We start from the raw sequence: 19,383 nt of genomic DNA, 5'->3' as shown, positions 1-19,383 counted from the left end.
TCAGGATTCTTCTACGGAGAATTCATAGAAATTGCTGATAGCAACCGACACCCTAGCGTTCAGGGATGAGCTCAGCCGACCCAGACGGTCGGCAGAGCTCACGTCTACATGCAAGCACTTCATTATTTGACACTTTGGTTTTATTTAACATGACTCTGAAAGATCATGACTGCATTTATAGGTCAGAAAAGAGGGAAAAGCATGATAGGTCAACTCTAACAACAGTCACACACAATCGTAAGAGGATACCCACTGAGGATAAAGTCACAGTGCGGCGTATCATATTATTGTTTCAGGGCCGAAGACGCATTATGTTTTTATTGCATCTGACATGCTTTCACAATCTGTTTGGCACGGCGTCAGTTATTGCATCAACATGTCGTTTCGTATTCTGCACATTTGCCTGATTTCTTTGAATCGACTTGGGATCAATTCATGGATTGCTCACGTAAACGCGTTACACACATGTATAAATGACGAAGCACCGCTCCCCTTACCTTACACTCTCCGTTGATGCAAATGTCCAGAGAGTCGGCCTGACACCGGGTGCCATCTATGACTGCAGGAGAGCGCTCTGTGTAGAAGTTGTAGCCCTCTGCCAAGCAGTTGAGCGCGCAGGGCTTAACACCACCTGGGTTACACAGAGTGCACACAGACAGAGCACATGGTTATCTAGAGTTCAGCGTGCACGCAGAAAACACACAACATGACCCCGGCGTGAGTTGGACAACCAGAGAGATAAATGATAAACAAAACACAGAGAGAGCAGCAAACACCGCGGCCAGCTCTGGGATCTCCTCTCGGCTTGTTGACAATAATAATCATGTGGAGGAAAGTCAGCCGTACTCACATCTGAAACCCTGACATCACTGTAACACTGACACCGGCGGAGACAGCGCCGGCTGCCAACAACAATTACACTGACATCAACACACAGGTTATCTGCTGTTTATACATGACGGCTCGCAGCCCACAGAGCGCTCCAAAGCAGGAGGTGATGGATTTGACAAAACAGACGGCCGTGATAAAAGAGATCTAACTTAAGCGCTTCCATCCCCGAAAGAACATAAAAGCTGTGTTTACATGCTTCGAACGTTTATCGCTGTTTCTTGTGAAGTGGATGTTTTCCATGATCTGCGGACATGAAAGAGAGAAAGTGTACGCTCCTACGCTCCTGCCAATAACTGTGATCGTGCTGTACGACAGGCAGCCGGCTCGGTCCAAAGAGCGGGTCTGATTCTGAACGTGAAGCGTGTCACGGCGTCTGTTCAAAACGTAAAAAATCATCCCGGGTTGGACGATCCAGATGACGCAGCATAGTGTGCAAGGAATCTGGAGACTTCTCTACCCATCAAAGACAAATCCCCACGCTTGGTGTTACAGGGAGACACAAGACAGACCGGCCTGCGGAACGTCATCTGTGACGCAAAAAGGACGATTCCCCAGCTCACGACTTGGAAAACGTCTCTAGACTGCACGCGTCAGACATGTTTCTTCTCTAACTTTAACCTTTGCAGCTGTATGAGGTCTCACAGGCGTGATTGTGACCTGGAGCTTTGATTTAAGTCTATTCTTGTTGAGTATACGCATGTAACGCTGACATCCAAGTACAATGTCAGCTAGAAGACATTCAGTCAATCAGGTGATGCTGTGAGGAGTTCTCATTCCCTACTCCTCTTTTTGAGTTTTAAACACGTGGTTGTGATTTAAACAAGAACTATAAACTGTTAACTTTGGGTCCTTAAATAACGTATCGTCTCAATCCATCAGAGAACACATCTAGTTAAATGTCTGTTTCTTTTCTATCTATCAAGGAGTGAGTTAAAACAACGGTGACTGATCATGTGACCCACTAAAGAAAGCGCTTGTATTTGCTGCTTTGTTGAGAAATTCGATCTGAGTGTCTGCAGAGACTTTGTCGCGCTAAAATCAAATGCGGTGCACAGTTAGTGACGCTTTTTACGTGGTTCCCTGTCTCTCTTCTGACCTCCTGTCAGTGTGGAGCATGAAGGAATCACGCTGCATCGCTGCAGGTGAGAGCCGCCGATCTACTGACGTCACACAGTCGACACTGTTCGGTTTCCAAAGGAACTCTGGGAGATGAAGTCCCAGAGGCTCGCCTGCAGTTACATCTCACGGCCAAAGAGGCCGCTAGAAACAACACAACTCCATTCTTACGGATTATGACTTTAAGGGTCTTCTGCTGCAACCCAGTCCTTGAACTCACCACCAGTGTACGGCTTCCAGTTGTAGTACTTCCCCCGGAAAGGCATGCTGTCAAAGTCGGCGCACTGCTTCTCTCGGAAATCACGAGATCCTGCAGGACAGGCCTGCGAAGTAAAAATCAAAATAGTGTAAATATTTTAGAATTTGTGAGGCGTAAAGGACCATACAAGCACAAGCAGCAGTGTCGAGTGTACGTTACATGCCGGCTAACCGTTCAAATCATTTCCATACAACACGAGGCAGCCCCTTCCGACAGGGGAACCGCCTCTCTTTCATTTGAATCCTTTCTGTTTCACTCATCCTCTTGCTTTTTTGCTGCACGCTTTACTGAATCCTGGATAATCACACGCGAATGATGTAGTACCGCAGCAAGACTCTCTGTTCATAATGTTTAATGTTTCTGGAATAGATGTCACGGTGCCTGGAAACTGTTTTCTTCTGTTGCCGTCGACATAAAATATATTTTTTCTGAAGCATTACGAACTGTTGCGGGAGTAAAGCAACACAGACTTTTCAAATCAATTGGCCATTAAACTGCCAACACTACCACGCCATGGTTACGTAACTTTGACATCAATTGACTCGATGTTCACTGTGATGGATCGCACAGCTCAAACAAGTTTTAGGAGTCTGCCAATTGATTTTGATTTCATAAAGAAATTAATGGAAACCGATGCATAACTGGAACAATCAGAGCACAAAACGCATAAATCTCAAACTGTTGCATCGTTCACAAAAAAACTAAAAGTACATGATTTGTAGCAAAAGAGCTAAAACTTGCAAGGTGGTTAAGATGAGCATGTTGTGAATCATCTCCTGGGATGTTTGCATTTGCATAGACAGCATCATTATTAACAAGTACACATAAGATCTCACGCTTTACTTGAGGACACTTCTAAATTAAAAACAGTGCGTTCGGTATTTGGAGGTTTTTTGCTTTGTTGTCATGAATGGATGTCGCTCCTGTAAGAGGATGACTAAAAAAAAGCGTAAAGAAACATTTTATTGGTGTGAAAAGGTCTTTAGAAAAGCCCTAAACACACTCTCCCCTGGGACAAATGAAAGCTCCTTGGGTCAGAGCTGTGTTTCCCATGCTGAAAGTGTTCCACGGTGAAGGCTGAGACGCTTTCATTTGCGTTCGAGTGTTTGGCCGATATGGCAACTTTAAACATCAAACGTGCAGAACGAGTCAGACGAGACAGAGTAATATTGGTACAAGTGTGCGTTGAAATGAGATTTACATGTTCCGACACTTGTTTGGAGGAAAAACCTTCAACGATCACATGAACGGGGCTGCAATTAAGGATTATTTGCGTTATAGATGAACCCGCTGATTAATGGGTGAATCTTTTAGTCTATAAATGTCAGAAAACGGTTAATAATCCTAAATATCCCAGAAAAGATCAATGTGATGTCCTACAACAGCTAGTCCAAGGAGAAAAGCAGCAAGTTTTGCGGTGCAGCGACACTTGTTGTTTCCTTTTTGAAGAGTTAAACTGATTTAATGAGAAACAAATAAGACAGAAGTGTGAATAAACAGTGTCTTCCCAATCTCGACTTCCTGTCTGATGGCAGATAAACCTCTGAAGGCAACGGCTAACCTTTTGGGTTTTTTAAAGATGCATTCAGGGGATAGCCGGGCCAAGACTTCCACTTCCAAGCGGCGTTCATCGTTTACCGTCCCGTTAGCAACTTGAGTGTTTCTGCTTTTGCGCGTAGTAGCTAACTGCTATGGACGCTGGGTGCAGCCATGGCGGACTGTGACGACCGTCATCTACTGCAGGTTATACTCTAGTACATGGGGTGCCCAACCCTGCTCCTGGAGGGCCACTGTCCTGCATGTTTTAGGTTTCTCCCTGCTCTAACACACTTGAGTCTAAAGATTTTCAAACCTGTGACAAGCTTCAGCTGCTTGATAACGAGCACATCATTAGAGTCAGGTGTGTTGGAGCAGAGAGAAACCTAAAACATGCAGGACAGTGGCCCTCCAGGAGCAGGGTTGAGCAGCCCTGTTCTAGTACATAGGTGTCAAACTGATCCAGTAAAGGGCCGTGTGGCTGCAGGTTTTCATTCCAACCAAGCAAGAACACATGAAAAGCTGCAGCCACACGGCCCTTTACTGGATCACTTTGACACCCGTGCTCTAGTACCTCACACAACCACTCTTCAAAAGCTCTGAACCGTCCCTTTAAAGGCGCTGACTAACATGCTCCTTATAAAGCGTTTCCTAAGAAAACATGTTCTGCAGGAGAAAAATGCCGCGCTGTGACGGGCCAAATCCATCGCACGTCAGAATGCCTCAACTATCTCAGTCCCTTTGCACACCAGAGCAGCAGAGCATCCATCAAGAGGACAGTTTAGTCTCCGAGTCACTTGTGTACTCTGCTCTAAATACCAAGCGAGACAGAGGAGAACAAGGAGGCGAAGAAATAGAAAAGAACTCACGTCGGTGTTGCAAGATCTGTAACGCTTCCTCTCCCCGAGACAGTACTTCCCTCCTCCAGACGGGCTGAGAGACACAGGAGAGTTTGAATGAGAGGGGGACTGAAAAACCAGAGGACATCTTCAACACATCATCTTCCACCTTAAATCACAAATTCTGCAAGGAAATCATCTCCGGTGACGTGGGTCGGTGCATTTCGGTGAACGCGGGTCGTGAAACAGGCCTCCAAATAAAAAAAAGGGAGTCTTTACAAGAAGACAAAGTGTGTTTGTGTGTCTGCGTTTGCCGAGTGTGTGTGTGTGTGCCAGTGATTCATTCATGAAATCCAAGCTGCTCTCGGAGCTCTTAGGTGTGACATGACATTTAGATCTGGGAGAGAGACTCCAGTGTGTAACCTCAGACCCATTCACTACACCGACTACATCTGCCAAAGGGTTTGTTCTTCTTCTCTCCTTGGTTAGCCTCCTCTCCTCCATTTCCACTTCATTCAGAGGCTGCTCGGGCTGCGTTCTCTCGGCCTCCCTCTCTCTGCACTGATGCCTGATCACCTTACACAGGTGTTCTGCATTATGCCTGTGGTTCACCCCGGCTCTTTCTTGCCTGACGTAATATCTCGCTTCCAAAAAGAAAAAGATGCAGCTATGAAAGAAGAAGGAGAACGATCCCGGCGTCTACTTCATCCGTCATCTTCAACTGCTCGTCCCTGATGTGGTCGCGGGTGGGGGGGCTGGAGCTGATCCAGGCTGGCATTAGGCGTGAGGCGTGATACACATAGAGACAGACAGAGACAGACAACCATTCACACTCACACTCACATCTACGATTAATCTAGAATCATCAATGAACCTAACACCTGCATGTTTTTGGACTGTGGGAGGAAACCGGAGAACCCGGAGAGAACCCACGCAGACACAGGGACAACATGCAAAATCCGCACAGAAGGGATTTGAACCAGCAACCCTCCTGCGATACTAACCACCACACCACTGTGCCGCCCCTTCAAACGTTTACTAGCCAGATAATAAAAAAAATAAAATCACACCAAACCTCTGCAGCAGCATGAGAAGAGTCCCTACACACAAAACAAAGCAGCAATGGGCTCCTTCCTTTGGGATTGACTTTGGTAATCCACTGTAATGGACTTTACTATGAGAGGAGCTGGTACAGGGGCCAGTAGGTAAGTCTTTAAAACACTCTTTAATAAACTCTGGCTTCACTAACTACGCTGTTGCTGCTTTGTTTTGTGTGTAGGGACTCTTCTCATGCTGCTGCAGAGGTTTGCTGTTATTTTCAGCAGCATTAGTGGTTAAAAAAGACCTTTGAATGCCTTCAATGTGCTGCCCCGAGCTAATCACTGTTAGCCACGTCTGACTGTTAGCGACTGTTGGCGACTCTTGTAAAAAACTGTCTTGATGGCTTATTTGATGTTGAAAAAGACCATGGGATGATTTTACGCCGGAATTACACTTTAATCACACGCACACGCACACACACACACACACACACACACACACACACACACACACACACACACACACACACACACACACACACACACACACACACACACACACACACACACACACCACACACACGCACACACACACACACACACACACACACACACACACACACACACACACACACACACACAAACACACACCTGTAGGCAGGACCTGGATGTGTGTGTGTTCAGCTTGCTGTGGCTTACTTTGCCTACTTACGCTGGGCTGTCACAGTGCCTCACGGAGGAGGATACACCGCCCCCACAGGTCCTGCTGCACTCCCCCCACGTCGACCAGGGCCCCCAGCCTCCATCCACACTCTGAGGCCAGGTACCGAACGCTACACACTCCCCCTGGTAGCACCACTGGCCCCCGGGGAGGAGCAGAAACACAGACGAGAAGAGAGAGAGAGAGGGAGAGAGAGACTTTGGTTATCATCAGGCAGTAGATTTGAGTCATTTGTTTATAACAAAACCCCCGAGACACAATGTTTTAGTGTTAAAAATCACAATATCACAACACAGAATACTCAAGTGTCACTTTTACAGTTTTCCAACAGCTGATAATAAATCCACGTGCATCTGTTTACAGTGAAATGTAGACTATACAGAAGCTGACGGGTGAAGCTTTAAACACACACTCGAACTGCTGATCACACTGTTGCAAACCCTATCGTGTCCTTTCTGCATTAGTCCTGTTATTTCTCCTCTCATACATGTTGTTTTTTCTGTCCTGGTCATTGAGGTTAATTGCTGTGTGTGTTCGGTTTCAATCGAGCATCATTTCATATAAGAAAACATGTAGGACGACACAGATGCATATACAGTAGCTATGTCTGTGATAGGACGTTATCCATGTATCAGTCTGGCTTTAGTATGTTTAATACTGTACGTTGAGTCAATACTTCAGGGATGTGACTGTTGAAAGGGCCGGAATAATTATAGTTTCACATGTTTACGTTGATAAGATGCTTAACGCTTGTATGTTTAAAATAATAAAGTGTAGAAAGACAGGATACGATGATGATAACAGTCATTTAAATTATGATATTGGCATCTAAGACGGGCAGGGAAGTGATGTACGTCACCTCCAGGAGGTAAAAGCGTGTCCTTTGATTTTTGTATTTCTGAACATGAACCGTTATTTTAACCAAAGCTTAACTAACGGAGCAGCTTCTCCACTGATTACTGAACAGTGTGAGGTGTATTGAGAGGCAGGTGAAGGGATGGAAAGCAACGTGCGAGCCTTTTAAGCCTCGCGCTAAGCCGTTCGCAGCTCCAGAGGAAAGAGGGGATCAGGGACGGCCCTTTGTCTCTCCAACTGTGTCAGTGGGTTAAGACCGGGACAGTCAAGGTGAGGGCTACTGTCCTCCTTCCCTGACTTACTCATTCACGTTCTGAGAAGCTCCATAAACAAGATTAGCAGCGGGAGAGCGAGGGGAGAGGGGATGGAGAGAATGCAAACCGGCTGTCACAGACACAGAAAGGAGAGAGATGAAGTCCAGTTTATCTCTTTGAGTTCATTTGAACACACAGTGAAATCTCCTCTCTGTTTGTGTCTCTCTCCCGCCTCCCCCCGCCCTCTCCCCCAGTCTCTCTCTCTCTCTCTCTCTCTCTCTCTCTCTGCTCCTGTTGGGAAGAGGCCTCTCTCCATTACACGCTGGGTGAGAAATGGCTGACATTCATATTCCTTTGAAGCTGTCCCGGGCAGGGGCAGACAGGGTATGCCACTGGCTCTCCTAAAGCTGCTCCGAAAGCTCTTCCAAAGCCCCCCAGGCTCAACCTGGGGCCCCCTGTGTTGTCCAGGACCCTGTCCGCGGGCCCCGGTCCTCAAAGGCTCCACTGAGCTAATGGTAATGACGGGTGACAGCTCGTGACACTCTCCTATTCTTCCCTTTTAGACCTCGGACCATCCGGTGACAATGGCTGCCGTAATCCATGTTAAAACTGTCTCCCCTAACCTGGCTGGCATCAACAGCGGGCTGATGACCTAAGGCCTGGCCTGCTTGCATGTGTGTGTGTGTGTGTGTGTGTGTGTGTGTGTGTGTGTGTATGTGTGTGTGTGTGTGTGTGTGTGTGCATTGCATGAGTGCACACTGAGGGAATAGTACGCCTTCCCAGAGTGAAGTTGAGGCAGTAAGGTACCCCTCGCTGCTGGTAATGGCAACTTTAGACAAAGATTTGGATCGTGCAATAATCGTGAGGATGTTCACTATTATCCTGATAACACCACGACTAACTTACAGTGAGTGTTTATCGCGATTTCACGATAAAAATGATCATTGTCCCATCCCTAATGTGTATATTACTCCACTGATGAGAGGATATTTAACGGGGATTATTTCTTCTGTAGAAAGTAGTTCCAGTGGGAATAGAATGAGGTAGAATGGACTTTCCCATTCACATCGACGTAGCACGATGGCGTGTACAGACATTTATTCAATCAAATGTAATTAATGGCGCCTAGATAACCCCGACCTGTTATAGAAAAGCAGCTGTTAGCTTGTGGGTTGTAGTAGCTAGCGGATATATGAAAGGTCAGAGGTGTGTGTTTGGATGTGTTGAAGGTCTGATTTATTCAGTTCTCCTTTAACCTCCTTCTGTTGCAACAACGAGGATGAGATAAATCTTAAAACCTCACTCAAGCCTTGAATAACACTCGTAGCAAGTGACGTTTTAGTTTTCTTTGGGTCAACCTTTAAAGTCAGAATCCGTCAGATTTGAGACCTTCGTCCCGCTTACTCTGCACTCCCAACACGAGAACCCTTTTCTACTTGAACACTACTGATAAAGTCAGTACATTTTACCGTCACTCTAGTGGCCTCTGTGACGGTAAGATGTAACTGCAGGTGAGCGTGTTCTTCCAGAGCCTCCATCTTGTCACGTTCACGGCCACAATGCGTGTTGACTTTTTAATTTTTTTGCTCTTTTGTAAACTTTATGGACACACGTTCACCTCTACTTCCTCTACACACACACACAAACACACACACACACACACACACACACACACACACACACACACACACACACACACACACACACACACACACACACACACACAAACACACACACACACACACAGAGGTGTCAGCGGCGTCACCAACATGGCGGCGTGTTTCCATGTAGAGAGGGAACGTCTCCACAGACACACGGATGTGACAACTCCGCAAAGAGGCAACAAGTGCTTTGCCTTTGCCTTAGCTGGTCACATGATCAACCACCATTGTTTTAACTCACTCTGTGATCGAGAGGAACTTAACACACAATTAACTACATGAACATGTTACGGATTATATCTTTAATCTGTGAGAAACATTCGATGACTTACCCCTTTGTCAATGCTGCCAGTCTGGCACAGGGTCCCCTCTGCAGCAGGGATACTGTTGGTTACACAGCGGTTGCTTTTGCTAAGGCACCAGAGCTCTCTACACACTTCCTAGGAAAGAAGGCAAAAGCAAGTTGGTCAGAAAAAATCAATTCAGCAGACTGACGAGGGGGAGAGATGATTTATCAGAGGCCTTTGGTGGTTTTCCTCTCCGTGTTTTTCCTCTCCAGTCTGACAAGAGAGAGAGAGACGCACTCATGGAAATTCATCTATAAATCTGCATGATTCCAGATCAAATCAGAGGATGAAGAGGACCCGATGAGACCGCCGAGAGGCATCGAACTTTCAGAGCCCATATGCTTTGGATCACGGTGCATCTTGAGCAACGCGCCAAAGGGTCACCGGGTGCTGTTAATGTTCTCTTATGAGAAATGAAGAGTCAGCTGGATCAACACCATGACTAACGTTTGCTCACGTTCACCTCGGGACCACACGGGACCGTGACATCAGTTCGAGAAATCCAATTTCTGCTTCTTAGGGGAAATCAAGAGTGAGCAATAGGCCCCCCAAGTCTTAGATAAAGACGACTCGTAGGCCTAACAAATATCTTTAGTATTACTGAGCGGTCTGAGTAAACATCTCCTCCTCCTCGCTCCAGAACATACGGAGAACCCATTTAGATTACTAAAGGAAGGGAGTGTGTGTGTGTGAGGGGACAGATAGTGGGAAGACAGCACTAAGTTGGTCCCCAAATAAATAAAACCATAAAGTGAACACATGTTACAAGGACAGCTCTGCACAACCTTGCATTAGATTTCCCATTAAACCGAGCGGGGTCGCCCTCGTGTCTCGACTTCAAAGGCTTTTACAGGACAATTGTGTACGGCAGAAGAGCAGGCCCATGAAAGAGAGTTATGATCCCTGTGCATAGATCCTGACCTCCGGGGTCAGTAAATATGCCACGGCCCCGCAGCTCCCTGAGTCTATCCAGATTAAATAAAGCGACAAACTGCCACTCTCCGGTTGCAGCGACTCCCCTCTCTGCCAGCTGGTTTCAATAAGCCGCCCTGCTGCTCCATTCAGTATCTCAGCCCCGCTAAAAGGTCAGCGGCCCGGGCTCTAACGAACATTGATGTGGGCCCGATGGATTTACGCTACGAGAGAACAAGCCGGCGATAAAAAGAAGGGCAGAGGTGCTCAGAGAGAGCCTCGCTAATATAGCCATCAAAGGTTGTTTGTGTTTCATACCTTCCAGTGTTGCTAACTCATACAGCTGTCCTGTGTCTGTGTGTGTGTGTGTGTGTGTGTGTGCGTGTGTGCTGGTAGCTTAGAGTGCAGACTAACTGAGAAGAGGGAAGCAGTCGTTGAAATTATTGCTATAAATTAGCCTTTACTTCCTCACTTGACGTCTGTATTACTTTTCACACCTCGGACACAGCCTCACGCTGTGATTTAAAGTCTGTGCCGCTCCCCGCGGTTCTTTAAAAGACTTGAATTTAGTTCAACCCTGTGAAGTTGTCGTCGGCCATAGTCAGTGAAATATCGCTGCGGTAGAGCGTTACATCAGGGGTCACGACCTCTTTGATGTAATGACTCTTGAATGCAAAGCAACAGAGCAACTGAATGTTTATTTCACCTTTTAAGGTTGTTTGAACCGACCTGATTTGATTTAAAGTCACCCAATCATCTATTTCAATCAAGTCTTCTGGACATTTAACATAATAAGTCTTATATAAACAGATGAAATGTAAGACTTTTATCGTAGAGATATGGCAAAATAACAAATTAAACAGGAAAGTAGTAAAAACAAGCCGTTAGTTCAGTGCTAACCTTTGCTAATTAGCCCTAAATACAGAATACAGCTAAGGTTGATGGGAATTTCATTAGTTTTGCATGAATTTGGTCATAAACCAAAGTAAGTCATCTTCCATAAATCGGATCAAAGTGTGAAAAAACACCTAATCCTGTGCAGCAGAATGTCCTCTATGGATCATGTTGTGACCCTTTATGGGGTCTGGAGCCACTGTTTGGGAAGCACTGCTCTACTTTACTGTCCCCAGTTTTAACCCCGTTTAACCACACACACACGGGGTCACGTGTGGTTTCCATCCCGTCCGACGAATGAGTGCGGTGCAGATTTGCGGCCAGCATTTTTAGAGTTTTCTGTGGTTCAAAACACAACAAATCATCGCGTTATCTCGCCGTCTAACGCCAAACATGTTTTTACCGGTGAAATATTAAAACTACAATGACATTATTTATTGTAATATTAGAGATAAACTCTGACACGCTGTGGCTTAACTTCCCCATTCGTCTTTTTTCCCCTTTGCAGCACAGAAACGATAAGAAAACACAACAAATAATCATCCAAATGTGGAAAAGTTCAACAGTCCTGGCTTCAGAAACCAGACTCTTCCCCTCATTAGACCTTTTATCCATTTCTGTGGTCACATCTGTCCTGTAAGCCGTCGCAGAGGGCATCTCTTTCCCAGATGGCTGCATGAAATAGATCTGATTGTCAGATGAAGAAAAAAAACAAAAAACCCTCCAATCTAGCTCTGTTGGATCCGTGCTGGAATCCAATCCGCTCATAAATGTGTGTCTTTCATGCTGATCTAAAACCACAATTATGAGCTTAGGAGCCAAAATAACAGGGCTTGATTTTGGGGGGAGCCTGTTATAATCTGCTGTCTTTCAATGAAATGAAATAACTCCATGATCTCAGCTAATCTCTGCCCCCCCCCCCCCCCCTCCAATATTTACGTAATACAAAACAATATCCCGTTATTGTTCATTCGATCTTTGAGGATTCTTTCAACCGCTCATTTTACCGGCGTGGGTTTGTTCCTCGTCCTTCACTGCCCGTGTCGCTGCATGTGCTGAGGTTTTCTCATTACTCTGGGCAGGACGGGGGGGACGGTGGGGGGGGGGGGGGGGGGTCATTATTATTAATCATTGTTATTACAGACGTAAAGATGAGGGGACGTGTTGACTTCGATCCTTCATCTCGTCGTCTGGGACGTTTACGGAAGAATAAGGCGACGTGTGGGGAGGCTCCAGTCGTCAGACAATAATAAAACAATTATCTGCCTCCTACGTGTTTGTTCAATCTCAACCAGGAAATACATCGTCCCGGTAAAGACCGAACGCGCTGTAAATGTACATCAACACCTTAAATTAAAACGGCGTTCTCTCCGTTTGCGTCTGTATTTTTTTGCGTTCACACAGAAAACAAAGCACCAATGGGCTCCTTCCTTTGGGATTGACTTTGGTAATCCACTGTAATGGATTTTACTATGAGAGGAGCTGGTACAGGGGCCAGTAGGTAAGTCTTTAAAACACTCTTTTAATAAACTCTGGGTTCACTAACTACGCTGTTGCTGCTTTGTTTTCTGTGTAAGGACTCTTCTCATGCTGCTGCAGAGGTTTGCTGTTATTTTCAGCACCATTAGTGGTTAAAAAAGACCTTTGAATGCCTTCACCGTACTGCCCCGAGCTAATCACTGCTAGCCACGTCCGGCTGTTAGCGACTCCCCCAGATTTCTCTGTTAATAGTTGTTCGTATTTGATGTATGTAAGTGTTGAAAAAGACCCTGGGATGATGGGAAAATTTCGCATTAATGGATGTTTACTCTCAATGGACACTAAAGATCCAGCCTCACTGTGAGGAGGGAGTTCAGCTGACTGAAGCAGTGAGTCAAAAACATGTGTATCTGTTAATATATGAAGAATATATACATTTACATCCCTACTATACACCGTAAAGTCCAGCCCAGTGTGTGTGGGGGGGTGCAACACGTTGGAAAATATAAGAGATCCCTCTGGGTGAGTGAGAGGAGGACAAGGAGACATGAAAGATGCTGGTTTCTTACCCCATACTTGCACTGGCGTGAGGAGGTTCCATACTGGAAGCGACACTGCTCGTCTGCATCGTACACCTGCCCCGGGGCCACTGTTGGGTACAGGAAGTCTCGTTTCAGAGGTTCATTGTCCAGACACGTCCCCCGACCTGAGCTGTCAAAAAAACAAACCTACAATAGGATTGTTTCTTAACACAAAGAAAGCTTTCTACACTTGGCTGATGGCAGGGTAAGAAATGCCAAGACTGCATGATTAACCCCCTCCCACCCCCCCCCCCCCACACACACACTCCTCTCTTCTCTTCTCTTTCAGACCTTGGCCGGTGTTGTTTGACTCGTTTAATTTTACCACCAAACTACCACTGTAGGAAGCTTGTCAGAGATCTCGGATGACATGTGGTTAATGTTGATATCACACATCAACACCTCCTCATCAAAGGGAGTGTTGAAGCACAAGCGGAGGCAAAGAGCTGCGCGTCTTTGAAAAGAGCAGCCCTCTCTGATTATATGCTCCGCGGTACTGTATGTCACTGCTTATACTGAATCTACAGAAGAGCCAATAAAATAACAGAGAGGGGGGGGGGGGGGGGGGGGGAATCTGGAGTGAGCTATGGGGTCATATGTCCAGGCCTAGGATTATGTTTAGTCTGTTTTGTCAGAGAGAAATATGTGCGCTCGCACGAGGAAAGAAGAAAAAAGACACGCATACGTACACACACGTACATACACACACGGCTGTTTTGCATTCTAGTAGCTTAAAAAATAAAAATACGTCAGCCAAGAGGCACACAGGGTCTCTTTTGTTGGTGCGTCTGTTTATTCTGGGTTGAGATGCTGAGCTTGCGGATGCTTTTCTCGCCCCCGTCGGAGAGGGCAGACGCTCGGCTCACAGAGAACAAAAAAATGTTGTATTATTGTTTCGACCTTTTCGCCAAATGTTTAAGAAAGGAAAATCATAGCGAAAGACAAGTGCCAATAAACAAACAGACAGTATATCTTTTTGACGAGTCAGAGGATCCACTCGAGGCAAAAATACAACGAGGACTATTTACTATAACACTGCGTTCTTTCCAGATGCGGCAGCTGCAACGTGCCTCCCCATCCCTCGAAAGACAAAAGTGGGCCCCGTGACAACAATACCGCAGAGCGAGGCTTCGTGATCGTCTGCATCTTGGGCCCAGAGTACAGCGGAGAAGAGACTTAAACGTTAAGCGGCCGCTTCAACCCAAACTGCGAAAGCACAGATTTTCTCGCCATGCAGAGAGTCCTGGAAGTTCGCACCTTTGTGCTCCTTTTGCTCCAGGGGGTCCTCAAAGGGCGAAGGAGTGTAATGAATTTTAAGTATCACTGTATGCCAGTGACGTTCCTTGGTTTGCTTGATTATTGTGTTTTGCTATTTGTCTTTCATTGTCTGAAAGTTGTTTCACTCGAGGCAAAAATACGACTAGGACTATTTACTATAACACTGCGTTCTTTCCAGATGCGCCAGCTGCATCGTGCCTCCCCATCCCTCGAAAGACAAAAATGGGCCCGGTGACAACAATACCGCAGAGCGAGGCTTTGTGATCGTCTGCATCTTGGGCCCAGAGTGAATTAAGCGGCCGCTTCAACCCAAACTGCAAACGCACAGAATTTCTCGGCATGCAGAAAGTTCTGGAAGTTCGCACCTTTGTGCTCCTTTTACTCCAGGGGGTCCTCAGTTGCCAGGGTATGTGGGAACATTACGGTGGTTTTGCTTATTTTAAATGTTATTTTGTGCTTCATTATTACAAACAAATAGTCCCTACGTGATTTGTTGACACTGTGTTCTGTGGATCATGAAGTCTTTTATGTGTTTTACCATTTTAATTTGTATGTTGCTCTTTTATTGCTGCTGTTTTCTTAATGTTGTGCTTTCCTCTTCTCTTCTTTCCCCCTCTTATGTTTATACTTTGTAACTTTGTTCGGAGAAGTGCAACATCAATAAAGATATTTTTAATTATTATGGAAATAGATTGAGAGCAGAATGGACATCGATAGTATTATAGGTACTCTCTCTGTCTGTCTGTCTGTCTTTGTGTCTGTCTCTGTCTCTCTCTGTCTGTCTGTCTGTCTTTGTGTCTGTTTCTGTCTGTCTCTGTCTGTCTGTCTGTCTTTGTGTCTGTCTTTGTGTCTGTCTCTGTCTGTCTTTGTGTCTGTCTTTATCTCTCTCTGTCTGTCTTTGTCTCTCTCTGTTTGTCTTTGTGTCTGTCTCTGTCTGTCTTTGTCTCTCTCTGTCCATCTTTGTGTCTGTCTGTCTGTCTTTGTCTCTCTCCCTTTCTGTCTTTGTGTCTTTCTTTGTCTCTCTCTGTCTGTCTTTGTGTCTCTCTGTCTGTCTTTGTCTCTCTCTGCCTGTCTTTGTCTCTCTCTCTGTCTGTCTCGCTGTCTTTGTCTCTCTCTCTCTCTGTCTTTGTCTCTCTCTGTCTGTCTTTGTGTCTCTCTCTCTGTCTTTGTCTCTCTCTGTCTGTCTTTGTCTCTCTCTGTCTGTCTTTGTCTCTCTCTGTATGTCTTTGTGTCTGTCTTTGTCTCTCTCTGTCTGTCTTTGTCTCGCTCTGTCTGTCTTTGTCTCTCTCTGTCTGTCTTTGTGTCTCTCTGTCTGTCTTTGTCTCTCTCTGTCTGTCTCTGTGTGTCTCTCTCTGTCTGTCTTTGTGTCTGTCTTTGTCTCTCTCTCTCTCTCTCTCTCTCTGTGTCTGTCTTTGTCTCTCTGTGTCTGTCTTTGTGTCTTTCTTTGTCTCTCTCTGTCTGTCTTTGTCCCTCTCTCTGTCTTTCTTTGTGTCTGTCTTTGTGTGTCCGCTACTCTCAAATCTATTTCTATGATTGTTTCTGGAAATAAACGTATAATTTCATTGCTCTGAGCGCCGCAAACAAACACCCGATCCCCTCTGCTGTACGGGGAAGAGGAAGATATCTAAAAAAACTGAGCACATTAAATGGATCTTCATTTCGCTGAACTGACCCTTTAATGTCACCTTCATTGACCTTTTCATTTATTTAGGACACTGAAAAAGCTAAGAGCGCTAGTGGAACGTAGCGAACTCGCCTCTCAGTGGCTTTTTGGAAAGTTTCAAACATGTCGCCCAACCCTGTCTTGCACGTGCTCTCTGTTTAACCCCAGAGTAGCAAAAAGAAAATGTATTTCAAGTGTTTAAATGTTCCGTATTCTTCCCTCTTTCTTCCTCTCTCCATCCCCTGTTCTCCGTGACTGAATGGAATAATCCCATTTCTTGGCTCTCGCTCCTCGGAGGACCCTCTCATCACGCAGAGAGAGAGAGAGAGAGAGAGAGACAAGTCGTCCTCTGAGGCCCCCGGACTCCCCGTGCACCGAGGGCAAGCCTCACTATTTATTGGTTTGGAGAGAGACAAAATAGCCAAAGTTTAAACATAGAGGCTATTATTTGACATCGTCGCAAAGGCTTCCTGTCCGGTGGACTCGGCCAAATTCATTATGCCGAGCGGAAATATCCTCTAATAAGCGAGGAACATCAGCGATCCCTGAACTCTGACACCGGCCGTTCATGTAGACGTCAACCACGCTGACTGCATCCAACAGGCGGCGGGGTTAAATCACACTAACCTAACAATTATCGTAAGCCACAAGTCGCATGAGTCTAATATCAGATTTAATAGATTATATGTGGTCTCTGGGAGTTTAATAAATCCAAACAGCCTGCCCTTTAAACATTTACAACAAACTGGCATGCAGACTTTGGGGAATAAACTATGACTGAACTGTGAGTGCATTCATAAACCATTCCTAAAAGTCCCCAAACAAAAGCACCACATATTGCTTTAGCAAGACGGCGAATCTAGGCCAACACCGCAGCCAAAGTTGTTTACTTGGCTCGGAGAAGCATGTGCAATATCCCCAAAAACTCTGATTGAGGGAGAGAAAAAGGGAGGATAATTGGAGTTTACAGACAGAAAAGCTTTTGTAAGACACATGAAAGCTAAAGGCAATAAAAACGAAAAAAAGCTCAAGAAACAGCGGGGGTTATATAAAATGAGGCTGAGGAATAGTTGATTCTGCCTCAGTTCTGGTCATCCTCAGGATACTGGAGCCAGAACTCGGACGGGAACCCGCCGGAGCAGCAGAGAAGCGTCTCTTTGTGTCCCGGTTGGAAGGCTGGCACATAGCACCGTCGTCCCTGTCACAAGCGCCGTTCACCAGCCCTCCTCTCACAGCTTTCAGCCGGAAACATCATCTGACAACCGCGTCGGCTATTATCGGCTTTCTCTGAGGACCTCGCGTACTAAACAAGAACACACAAACAAACACACACACACTGCAGTCGACTCGCTTCCACCCGATACCTCACCACATGGTTGTGTATTAGGATTTGCAAGCAGCACTCAGGTCTTACTGATGATGGGCGATTCAAGCTGAACCGTAGAGAGAAAAGAGTTTTGTGCATAAGAAGCAGCTACAAATGTGATATTTGCAATCCCCCCTTTTAAGCGAGCTTCAATAAATAGGCTCTATTACCCTGAGTGGAATAAACACAGACTGGCGTACACGGCTAAATGCACACTAGGGTGCAAGTTAAGACAGCAGACACCGTGAGTACACACTAAGGGTCATACTGAAAAAGCTCTAGCTCCTTTAAAGTGTAACTCCAGTGCAAAATCCTCCCAGGATAAGCCATCGAGACCGTTTTTATAAACTATAAATGGAGAAATCCAGGAGAGGCGCTAACAGCCGGACGTGGCTAACAGTGATTAGCTCGGGCAGCACGGTGAAGGCATTCAAAGGTCTTTTTTAACCACTAATGCTGCTGAAAATAACAGCAAACCTCTGCAGCAGCATGAGAAGAGTCCCTACACACAAAACAAAGCACCAATGGGCTCCTTCCTTTGGGACTGACTTTGATAATCCACTTGAATGGACTTTACTATGAGAGGAGCTGGTCCAGGGGCCAGTAGGTAAGTCTTTAAAACACTCTTTAATAAACTCTGGCTTCACTAACTACGTTGTTGGTGCTTTGTTTTGTGTGTAGGGACTCTTCTCATGCTGCTGCAGAGGTTTGCTGTTATTTTGAGCAGCATTAGTGGTTAAAGAAGACGTTTTAATGCCTTCACCGTGCTGCCCCAAGCTAATCACTGTTAGCCATGCCCGGCTGTTAGTGAATCTCCTGGATTTCTCCGTTAATAATTGTCTCAATGGCTTATTTGATGAGTGTATTTGCCGAAAAAGTAGAACTAACTCGTGCTTCACTAACAGTTTGTGTCCCTATAAAATGGTGAAGGTCAGCAGAAGGTCCTTTCAGGTCCTTCACCTCCTTGTTGAACCTGAACCTGAACCTCAGCAGAATCATGTTCTTTCTCTGTTTAAGCTAGTCCGCCCTTTTAAGAGAGAGTTATACCTGCTTTAACTGATTTTCCAGGAGTTTTTTCTTGACAAAACATGTTTTATTCCTCCTATAGCGTTCATGATGAAGTGTCTCCGGTTCATTAAAGGTGACGGATAACTGTACAATAAGGTCGTCTGGCGTCCTCTCATGATCTCACATAGTAGACCCATAAGAAAATGTCACTAAGATATATACAGCCCCAGCTAAACCTAATGAAAAGCCGTCAGTTATTCCCTCTGTGTTCACATGCTCCGCGGAGTCAACGTGGCTCTTTGCAGTAGCTTATCCTGCCAAATCTTTCCAACATTAAGGATAAATACTTATATAAAAGAAGAATGGCTGCATGTTTCCCCGTCCGCAGGAACAATCCTGACCACTTTCTGATTGTTATTCCTAAACAATGAAGCCGTTTCCCTCCAACAGTGGCACAGCAGCCCGCCCACAGGGCCCCAGTCTGCGGAGGAACGTCAGGCTCCACTTCCACAGATACCAACAGTCCCCGGAGTGAATCACCCGCCACAGACTTTGTTAGAGACCAGGATGACTCTCTTTAAAGGGGGGAAACTCCACCTGCATCTGTGATAAAAGAGGTTACGTGAAAACCTTTTGTGTCTCCTGCGGGAGCTGCGCGAAGGTCTGATAAACTGCCTTACGTG

General features: G+C 45.8%; 1 protein-coding gene across 3 annotated transcripts in view; it reads right to left on the bottom strand.

Annotated features, from left to right (window-relative positions):
• adamts6 (ADAM metallopeptidase with thrombospondin type 1 motif, 6) overlaps positions 1-19,383 on the bottom strand; it is a gene marked incomplete at both ends in the record, with an annotated part of 65,741 nt that overhangs the window by 24,745 nt on the left and 21,613 nt on the right. For all 3 annotated transcript variants that reach the window (XM_083929468.1, XM_083929469.1, XM_083929467.1), the window contains 6 exons: positions 498-631; positions 2,228-2,330; positions 4,672-4,735; positions 6,394-6,539; positions 9,505-9,612; positions 13,374-13,515. In XM_083929468.1, the coding sequence (XP_083785594.1) occupies positions 498-631; positions 2,228-2,330; positions 4,672-4,735; positions 6,394-6,539; positions 9,505-9,612; positions 13,374-13,515 (697 nt within the window). The remainder of the gene's footprint in view (positions 1-497; positions 632-2,227; positions 2,331-4,671; positions 4,736-6,393; positions 6,540-9,504; positions 9,613-13,373; positions 13,516-19,383) is intronic.

This window comes from Echiichthys vipera (genome assembly GCF_963691815.1).
Source record: "Echiichthys vipera genome assembly, chromosome: 16".
Lineage (NCBI taxonomy): Eukaryota > Metazoa > Chordata > Actinopteri > Perciformes > Trachinidae > Echiichthys > Echiichthys vipera.
This window is presented reverse-complemented; position numbering and strand designations above follow the sequence as displayed.